This window comes from Coffea eugenioides, chromosome 5, assembly GCF_003713205.1.
Source record: "Coffea eugenioides isolate CCC68of chromosome 5, Ceug_1.0, whole genome shotgun sequence".
Classification (NCBI taxonomy): Eukaryota; Viridiplantae; Streptophyta; class Magnoliopsida; order Gentianales; family Rubiaceae; genus Coffea; species Coffea eugenioides.
This window is the reverse complement of record NC_040039.1, coordinates 43,409,532-43,420,074: the sequence shown is the minus strand read 5'-3', so window position 1 is coordinate 43,420,074 and position 10,543 is coordinate 43,409,532. Positions and strand designations below refer to the sequence as shown.

Sequence of the window (10,543 nt, the reverse complement as noted above, 5' to 3'; positions counted from 1 at the left end):
TACGAAGGCTCTGCATGGGGTTCGAGTTGATTACCTTTGTAACAAGTTGGGCATGAGCAACATCTATACTCCAACTTGAGGGGGAGTGTTGAAGATATGTGTAAATATTAGGAAAGATATGTAATATGATATTATTAGGTATCATATGATTATAGTATCATGTATTAATTAGGTATCATATGATTATAGTATCATATATTATGATTAGGATCTAAATTAGGTTACACTTGTGTATATATATATGTATATTGTGTAGTCCAAATATATGAAGAAAAGTATTTTCTCTCCCTTTTTCTTAGTTTTCATATGGTATTGCCTTGCATATATATTTTATCTTGCTTCGTGGAGGGATTTCAGGTTTTTCATGTATGGTTTTGAATTTATGTGAGCTTTTGACATGCCTAACTTCAGTTATTCGATGGGTTTTTTCCCCGATTGTGCTTAGTTGTTGCTTTGTGGGATTAAAAGATTGTTGAGTTAATTAGTACTGTTTATAAACATTAGGGAAAGGAAATGTCAATTTGTGGCTACCTCAGGATAATTATAAAATGTGATGGTCATTTTTAAGTTGTTGATTACTACCGCTTAAGAGGTGTGTAATATAGTGTGCTTTTGCGATTGTAGGAACTGATAACTTAAAGGAGTTCGTTTCCACGATGCCCTATTTGCACCGGATCTTCGTTTGTTTCTGTACACATTGTGGTTAAGGAATCTAGAGAAGTGATAGCCTACTAGTGGATATTTGTCCTTAGTTATTTACCTATCAAAAGAAAAGTGAATAATCAATGCGATAACTTTTGTCAGGTTCTCCTTGGAGATGGATACTACGCAGAAAGAACATCCAAACAAACAATTGAAATTTTGAAAGGAGAGGAAAAATTCTAGAGTCTCAAGTTGAATCTCTCAAGGCTGACATTAAGGACCTTAAAACTGAAGTTTCTTTTTTTAATGCTACAGCTAATGAGGCAGCGGTAAGCCTGTTTATCTGCATTGGTGCATGGGCACTTAACATGTGATTAAATATACTACAATTTAATAATCTTGGTTTCAAAAATTTATTTTTGTCCCTTTACTCCAGCATTAGCAAGTGATAGCATATGTTTTAAGTTGATCTAAAAATCTCGTTGCCCTTGCTAATTATAACTTGTTTGTGCTGTTTGAAATGGCTTAGAGAGAGTCACGTAAGCTATTTATGGGGCTAGTGGAGGGTGATATAAATGCATCATTTAGGCTTTTTAAAGGGGACATAAGAAATATACTAGTATGCTTCCATTTCATTTTAGGTGTTTTTGATGTCTCTGTCCAGCGTGTTGGAGAATTATCTTAGTTATCGATGTTCGCAGCATTGCAATATGATGTAACGCTGTCCAAGTATTGCAAAGTAATATATGATTTTGGGATGACAGGGATGTATGCTTATGGGCAAAAAGTCATAATAGGTTGTGGCTGCGGAATTTATGTAATCAAGTTACTTATGAACCCTATGTGGACTTAAGAGTTTTTTGTTGCATTTCTGACCCACTTATTGCAGGTGGGAGGTTTGTCAAGTAGTATGTTAGGCCATTAAAATGTTATCTTCATGGGCCATAGGGGATAATTATGAGATGTCTTCGCAAATGAGGACCTAGGACTTCTTTGGATATCTATTCACCGTTGTTGACTACATGGATCATTATTTGGCTTAATTTTTCAAGTCATTTTGACAGGATGATCCTGTAGAAATGGTTGAAGACTATGTGGAGGAAATTCGTATAGCTGAGGCATCTAAAGCAGGCAGGCAGGTCTTCTTCTTTTTAGCTTGTCAATAAAGATTATAATCTGCTTTGAGCTTGGTAGTGAGTTTAATGTTTCTTTCAAATGCAATAGCTCTTAAAAATTTTAATTTGTATCTCTCATGATTCTAAGTGTTGAAAACATGTTCAAAGGATGTCCGGTCTGGATTTTTCTTTTTTAATTAAAGGTTTTAAAAGTTCTAGACATGAGAGTGCCAAAGCTTGGATAAAATCTGTGAAGATCTCAAATGATTTGTAGACATGTTTGTTGCTGAGGAAGAACAACTTTTGTAGACCATGGCTGATCTATTTCATCATACAAATTATAGACACGAGACATTTAGAGACTCCGTGTAAGAATAAGCAAGCTTCCTGGATGATAGCGAATAATCATCTTTTCATTGAGAAAGGAAAAGCTTTTACGTAGAAAAGCTACAGTAATTGCTATGTTTTTCGTAAACATATTTCCCTATCATCTCTTTACTTCACATATATCAAATCGTTACAGTAATTTTTCTAAAAAAAACTAGAAAAAAGCAATCCAAACACAATGTGGGTGACCTGGTCTAGAAAAAATCCAGTTATTCATATCAAAAGACTAATGTTGTGTTCAAAAAACTAACTTCCTTTGTCTAGTCGAATTGCTGGGTGACCTGGTCAATGTTTCAATATTTTGTTTAGTCAGACATTGTTTAGAAAAAGTTGTGAGATTTTGGCCATATCAAACCATATAAAATGTCATGGAGAGAGTGATGGATAATTTTTTCATCATCATACCAGTTTAATGGGCTGAGGACCCAGGTCCAAATTATTTTAGGAGCTTTGGTGCAGATACTGATTAGCAGCATTTTCATTGCAAATTCTGCTATAGAACCGTGTGGATTTGCCTTTCCTCCTTCTGAATGTTTTCGCTATCTTAACCTTCATGATTAGTTTTCTTCCAAAAGCGCTTCCCATTCATGAGAAGTTTTTGCCTTCTTTTAAGTTAGTTAACTTTTGGTAAACAAAAATTGTATTGCAACTGGCATTATAACGTCGACAAATTTTTGTTAATCCTTGAATATTTTCAGGTGAATCAAATGCTGATTTTCCCAGTTCATCTGAGGCCGAAACTACTAGAAGTGAAAATCAAGATGATGAATATGCTCGTATATTCTCCAGAATTGCTGAACTTGAAAAAGAAGAAGAAGAAGAAGCTGAAAAGGATGATGAAGATAAAGAGGGTGAGAATGATCTAGATCACACTACGGAGGGTGTTAAGCGATTACACTTTAATTCCATTTATATTATGGATTGAACATATAATGGCAGAGGAAACTACACCAAGTTTCATTTACTTGCCAATTGCCAGGAAAGTACATGATTAAGTAGTTTCATGTAGCGAAGTCACTTTACAGATCATTTTAGGAAGACCGTCCAAAGCATTAGTTGGAAGGAACCATGTCCTCTCTCTCTCTCTTTTCCTCAAGCGCGCACCTACACAAACACATCCATTTTTGGTTTTCGTCGTTGCGATATTCTTGCTGGACAAAATTTAATGGGATGTATGAGTTTTTGTTTTTGACAATTTGCAACTGTGATATGCAGGTGTATGGTTCAAAGGTGATATCTGTGCATCGAGGTGAGTTTTGTGCATATGTGTTAAGATTATCAAAAAGGTCTGTCTCTTCAGAATGGGTCTGGGTTTTAGTAAATAACTTAATTCACTTTGCATTATTCTTCTTCTGCTCACAAGCGGTAGATTCTGCGTATTTGCTGTCCGCTTGTTATCCTTGTGATCCTCTGAATTGCCAACTGCTATTTGTAGGCTTATACTCCTGATAACAGTATTTTCAATTCATCTTTTTTGCTAAGTTCCTCTAGCCATTTTCTTCTTTCAGATGATCCATCACATGGTGGACCTCAAGCTTCCAGTAAACCAACTGAGAAGGCTTAATTTGGAGCTTCCTGAAATGAAGGATGTTATCCAGGTCCAGCTGTAACAAATAAAGTGGTACCATTATTAATTGTTCCTTGTCACCATTTGATGAAATTCTTTGGTGGTGCATCTTATCAAGTTAATGCTCTTTTCTTCCCTTCGCATAAGAAGGGGTAGAGGAGTAGACATGCAAAACAGGAAAGCCAAGTAAAAGTGACTGCACAGCATTATTTGCTGTTGACTTGCCAAGGAGAGAATTTGCCTTCTTGATTCTTTGTTTTGTGTGTTTCTTGTAGTTAATATGTGCTTCTTTTGTTTCCCCTATAGGGTTTTGTTGAGACAACAGAACCAAGTACCAGTAGTAGTAAGGCAGGTATCCTTCGGGTGATAGTTTTTCATGCATCTGCTATATGCTAAATGATGATGTCATTTGATTCTTGCATGCAGGCTTTTTCTAGTTCGATTGTGGAGCGCACCTATAATCTTGAGAAAAATCCATGGGAACCAACTATTACGCCTAGCGCTAAGCCAGTTTCAAGACTCAGGATGATGATTAGGAAGTAGCTAATGATATGAGAAAAATGCCTCAAGCAAAATTATGAGTTTTGCCGCCTTTGTTTTTGTTTTTTTTGGAAAATAGGCTGATGTTCATACCATGGAGGACAACAATTTTTATATCATCCGTAGGATCGACATCCATAAGACCAATCCGTGTCTCGCAAACCATAATCAGAGAAAACAAGCAAAGTTGAATAATGTTTTAAAATTTAAAGACAGCCATAGTTTTTTTTTTTAAGGGAACGATTTAAAATTCACCCACATTTTGGACGTATTTGAGTACAGGCGCCTAAGTCTAATCAAGAAATTTCAATTCCGTCCACTAATGGCGTCCTTTGAAATCCACTATCATTTCTAACCTGTCGCAAACTCTGTCCCCAAAGCAATTCACTCCTCCTCGATCACGACTGAGTCACCCACTCACTCCTCTGTGAATTGTGAAGAAGAGAAGTCAAGCTCCAACTCTCTCTCTCTCTCTCCACTAATATTTCTTTGTCATGCACTCTATGAAATTTACTACTACTCTTCAGTCATCTCAGATTAGAGAACGGTAATTCCTCATTATTCTCATGGTGCCTTTTTTCTTCCCCATATTTGGTGATTAGGGTGTCTCTAATCAACCAATTTCTGTGAAAACGACTCTTGATGTTTGTTTGTTCCTGACAGCGTCGTATTTGAAGTGCTTCTTCTTGATTGTAATTTTGAGCTACAAGTGAGATTTTTGGTGATTAGGCTTTTTCTGTCTTTTTTTTTTTTTTTATCTCCAAAATTTGTGCTCTCTCTTCGAGATTTTATGATTTGTTGTTTTGAATCATTTATGCGTGCTTGATTTAACTTTTACTTTTGTAATTTGTTTTCTCATTCTTCTTCCTTTTCTTTTTTTTTTTTTTTTTTTTTGGCTGAAATTAGCTTTAAGCCTTAATTTTTAGCTAAACTTCTTCAGTGATTGTGCTACTGGACAGCAGCAGTCAAAATTGATATGGTGTAATGTGATTCCTTTTTTTTAATTAAACTTGGGAGGGCTAGTTTCCCAGCCCAGGGGAGGTAAACTCCTAACATTTTAGTTGATTCATGCTGCGGAGTGAATAACCATTCCTTTCAATACATTTTTCACTGACTATGCTTAGGGTGCATGGGCAGCTAGCCCTCAGCACTCAGCAGTTATATTTCAATACAATTGATTGGCTGTCTATAATTTCAAAACAGAAACAAAATAAGAAAAAGAATGAATTGGTTCTTTTCTTGATTCCTTTCCAACTTATGGCAGAGTGTAGTTGGGCTGCATGTTTTTGCATTTTGCAGTGAAGATGATGGCTTCTGAAAACTCATTGAATTGCTCTTGGTAGTTTTTTTCCTTTCCCTATTTCACTGCAAAGTATTCTCCGCCTAAGGCCATGCTCTACAAATCAAATTCAATCAAAAGCAATATATTACTTCAGCCTATCAGTAGTGTGACTGAGAAGGAAGAAGCGGAGTGAATAACCATTCTTCATGTTAAAATGTCAATCAAGATGCCATCATTTCCTTAAGGTTGTCTGTAGGCATATGGTGGTGTATTGGAATCTGTACCGCTTCAAGAAAATGTAGCCAAAACTTGGATGGAGTTTGCCACATGAGCTTACGGAATTCAGAATGATGTGACGTTAGAAATATGAGATTTTCATTGGAAAGGATGCTTGGTTCGAAGTTTAGACCTCGACAGTAGCAGTGACAAATTGGATGGGTAAATAGCAGGATTGAGAGCAAAAGAATTTAGCAGTGAAAAATTTCTGGTGTTATTAATCAGAGAAATTTAAAAACATTTTTTGCTATAAATACACTGTTTGATTAGACAGCCTAAATATGCAAAATATGAGCCACTATAACAAATATTTCTACAAATTTATCAAATATAACATGATTGGCTTTCTTTAATAGAGCAAGGATTTGAAATTCCTGGTGGAGATGGAGATTAATTAATCGAAACAGTGGATGATTGGATTACAAAGGTAAGGATTTTGAATCTTCCATCCTTGTCAAAATCATCTTCAGATCCAAATTCATCAATCCAAACGCAGCCTTATTAAACAATTTCTGGAATCCAGAATGACTGACAACGCTTGCAAGGCTACTTTTGGCTCAAGGGAAATACCTACTAGTCTACTACTATAACTACTAGTACTAAAAACCTGGTGCATTGAAGTCTTTTAGACAATGTAATGAATCTTTCTATTTAAAAAGGAAAATGTCTATCAATACTTTAATGAATCTGTCTTTCAACTTTTCCGGTTCGTGTCCATCTTCATAAGTTACAGCTTGAAACAAAAACAGAGATGCACCTCAAAGGAGAGATAATAAATGAGACAATCAGCAGACACCTGGTATCAATAATAAGGCGGTTTGAGAAAACTGCTCTTCTTTTTTTTTTTGTGTGACGGACGGATGAGCATTTTCTGTTCACGACGTGGAAGACGATGCCTTGATTCTGACCCTTTAAAAAAAAAAAAAAGAATGAATGATAAGGAGGAGGAGGAAAGAATCTACGGAAAAGAAAATGTAAAGAGCAATTGTAGGAAGAGTCAGGATTTGACATTATTGATATGGCCATTTAAAAGGAAGCAGTAGCGTTTTTTATTTCCTTTTTCCTTCCGGGGATTATATATAAGAAAAAAAAAAAGTACTAATAGAATTCTAAACAAACCGAATAAGTAGAGATTAAAACAGAACATTGGAAATATTAACTACTTACAGTTACAGCCAAACTTGGGGAATATGTGCAATCTTGGGCCACTCTGCGCCACTTCCTTCGGTGCATCTCTCTGCTAAAAGAGGACACCTGTAGATACCCAGTGCATCTAAATTGGTGAGGTGTCGTATTGCTTCTGCAGAGGGCAATTGTCTGAGGTTAGAGCAATCAATAATCACCAAGTATCGAAGATTCCGAAGGCTGCCCATCCACTCTGGAAGAACTTCCAACCCCCCAAACGCCCATATCTCTAACATCCTCAAGGTAGAGAGATGCTGAATTTGGTCTGGGAGAGACGTGATTTTTGGCCACCCACGCAATACAAGTGTTTCCAGCGAGACGAGATTGGTGATGGAGTGTGGCCACGGGAAATGATCAAGGTCGTCAGAGAAGCCACCGAGTTCCAACTCACGGAGGTTGGCTAGACTGTGTAGAACCATACTTGGCCAACAACCAGGGTCATGAGAATGGATCGTCAACCGCTCGAGCGATGTGAACTTCTCAAGATTATTACTCAATGAAGGATTCAACTTATCACATCCTGAGATGCTTAGTGTACGTAGGGATTGGGGGTTTTTCATATCCAGAGAAGCATCTAATAAAGCAGGGCAGCCTCCTAAGACTAAGGATTCAAGAGATGTGAGGCTATTCAAATTCCTTAGACAAGCCAAACTTCTGCATTCCCTTATCCTCAACTCCGTAACAGACGTTAAGTTCTCCATATCTGGTAAAAAAGCCAACTTGGGGAGCCCTTCGATTTCCAAGTTCCGGAGACTAGGGAATACCTTAATTGATGAAGAAGAATCCGAGGGAACCATTGCATCTGACCACTCCTCCAGACTTCCCATGTCCTGCAGCACAAAACGCCTTAGTTTTGGAAACAGAGTGATTGGTTTCGCCTCTCTGCTACTGGTGCTGCTACTACAAGAAGCGCTGCTCCTTGCATTAATATCGAGATGTGCAAGGAGACCATAGAATTCAGCCCCAATGCGCTTCACATTGTGTAAGGAGACGATCTTTATGGACTCGAGACAAGGCAAGTCCCCTAGTGGTGGTACTTGTTCACACTTGCCCAACATGCTCAACTTGAGGTGCACCAAATTCCGAAGTACCGTCAAGTGATCCTTTGCCACCATCCACGACGGCAACCTTGAACCTTCGAAACGCCAAATGGCTAAACTTTTCAAGTCTGGGTGAGGTTGGAGACCTTCCATGACACTGTTGATATTGTTGTCGTCGCAATCTTCTTTCGTGCCATCCCATGAAAGTCTTAAACTTTGAATGCTTGATTTTTCGGACAACTTTGCTTTTGCTGCGGATTCAAAGCTGCTCACATTTTCGAGTCCATAGATTCTTAACTCGCCTCCGAGGTGGCGCAAGTGTTCCAACTCCTCAAGTTGGCATCCATTGTCTTGGCTTACCCTGAAGGGGGGCAACGTCCGTAGATTAGCCAGCTGCCCGATTCCAGGGAACAAACATCCGTCCTCCTCCATAGAAAACTCGAAATCCCTCAAGTTAATTAAATTGCAAAACTTCTTAGGTATCTCTTCCAAGCAACGTACTTTCAAGGTCATCAAATTGTAGAGCTTTGTGACCGAATCTGGCAGAGCGGTGATACCAGTTCGACTGATATCAAGATGTCTTAAATGTTTCATATCACCCACTGCATTCGGGAGATGAGTAACATCCTCGCAGTCTACTATTAACACACAAAGGTATCTAGACCTTTCCAAGATGTCTTCGAGCATACTACCATCACCCCCACGATAATAAAGCGTTTGTAAATTTGGAGGAATCCCTTCGATATTCTTTAACACCTTCCCTTGACTCCCAATGATGGTCAAATGCATAACTTCATCATCATGACTGACTTCCATGCCATCCTCTGTATTGAAGAAACGATTATTTGACACTTGCAGTGAAAGATCATGCACAAGGTCGTGCATCCGACAGCGCTCGATTTCATTAAAGGAATTCTTATAACCAGCTTGCAACAAAGAACTCCGAAGCAATATGTTGAAGTAGTCGCTGCCTATATCCTCCATTTGCAAATGACCTCCTCCCCCCTTGGCATCATTAATCAATCCCTGGGCCATCAAATCTGTATCAAGCTTTTCTTTTTCCATGTCAGCGTCCTTCGGGAAGATGGAACAACTTGCAAAGCATTGTTTCACTGACCATGAAGGTAAGTTGTCGTAACTGAGCTTCAAGGCAGACATGACTCGATTTGCAATATTGGCCGACTCGTTCCATATTTCACTCTTCTCAAGCTTCAACCATTCTGAGGCATCATTTTTGGAATACAACAAACCCCCAATCACTTTGATCGCTAATGGCACGCCGCCACACTTTTTCAGTATCCTTCTGCCAATGTCCACCAGATCTTGAGTCTTTCTTGCACCACCGTCTGCAAAAGCTAGTTTTTCAAACAGCATCCAGCTATGATCATCTGAGAGGATGTCTAGATGATGCAAACCAGATGTTTGCATTGCTGAGGCTACCTCATCACTACGTGTGGTAGCCAATATTTTGCTTCCTGGAGCACCCCCTATTGCCAACAGACATATCCTCATGCTATCCCATTTCAGTGGATCCTCATTCCAAATATCATCAAGCACAAGCAAACAACTTTTACCTTTCAGATTTTCTTGAAGCTTCCTCACCAATGCTTCCCTGTTTGTCGTCTCAGCATTCTTTTCCCCAAGGGATTGAAGCATCTCGTTCAACAGCCTCTCCACTTTGAAATCATCAGACACGCAAACCCATATTTTTTTATCAAAATGCTTCGTTACACTCTCATTTTTTAGCACCATCTGTGCAAGGGTTGTTTTACCCTGGCCACCCATCCCAACTATTGAGATGACGGGTAAATCCTTCTCATAGTCTGAGCTAATTAACAAGCTCACAACTTCAGATACCTCAGCCTCCCTTCCCACCGTTTGTGACTCGTCCACAAAAGGATCAGTCGACCGATCCTGTTTGCGATCAGCAGATGTCATGGGTAGTTGAGCTGGTTGAAGCCCTATCTGATTTGCTTTTCTGTAAGCTTCCTCTAGAGATGCGCTAACATTCTTGATCTTGTTAGCCATCTCTATACGAAAGGAAATAGGATTTGAGGAAGAAAAGAAGTTGCGTACCTTGTCGCGCTTCCGATTCTTAACCTTCTGCCGCAGAACTTCATATCTGAAGTCATCCAACACGATCTCAGCATCACGTGCTATAGACCGGAGCCTTTTGAGCCAGAGCTGCACGGCTTTGGTGGCTTTGGTTGTTGATTGCTTGCATTCAGCATCAAAAATCAAAGCTTCCATCGTCCGTACATTGTCGGCAAGCTTCTGAAGGTCTTTCTTTACACCCCATGCCCGGCTGATCTCATCGGCAGCAAGTGGAAGTATCTTATCCAAGATCACACTAACAAAACTAAGTACAGCTTCAGCCATCGACTGTGAAACTCTTTAACAGGTGAAGGTAAAATGCTTTGTTTGAAGTTTGAATAGTTGAACTAATATTTTTTGCAGGCAGAGATGGTCAACATTCAACAGCCAGCGTTACAAAGCAGGGAATCCATTA

At 38.8% G+C, this 10,543-nt stretch overlaps 1 protein-coding gene across 1 annotated transcript; it reads right to left on the bottom strand.

The window, feature by feature from the left end:
• Positions 1 to 6,173: 6,173 nt before the first annotated feature.
• LOC113769829 (putative disease resistance protein RGA3) lies at positions 6,174 to 10,543 on the bottom strand. The gene is made up of 2 exons (XM_027314130.1): positions 6,977 to 10,543; positions 6,174 to 6,718 (listed from the first exon to the last, which is right to left on the bottom strand). Exon 1 carries the CDS (start codon positions 10,411 to 10,413, stop codon positions 6,979 to 6,981), a length of 3,435 nt encoding a protein of 1,144 aa, XP_027169931.1. The 5' UTR covers positions 10,414 to 10,543; the 3' UTR covers positions 6,174 to 6,718; positions 6,977 to 6,978.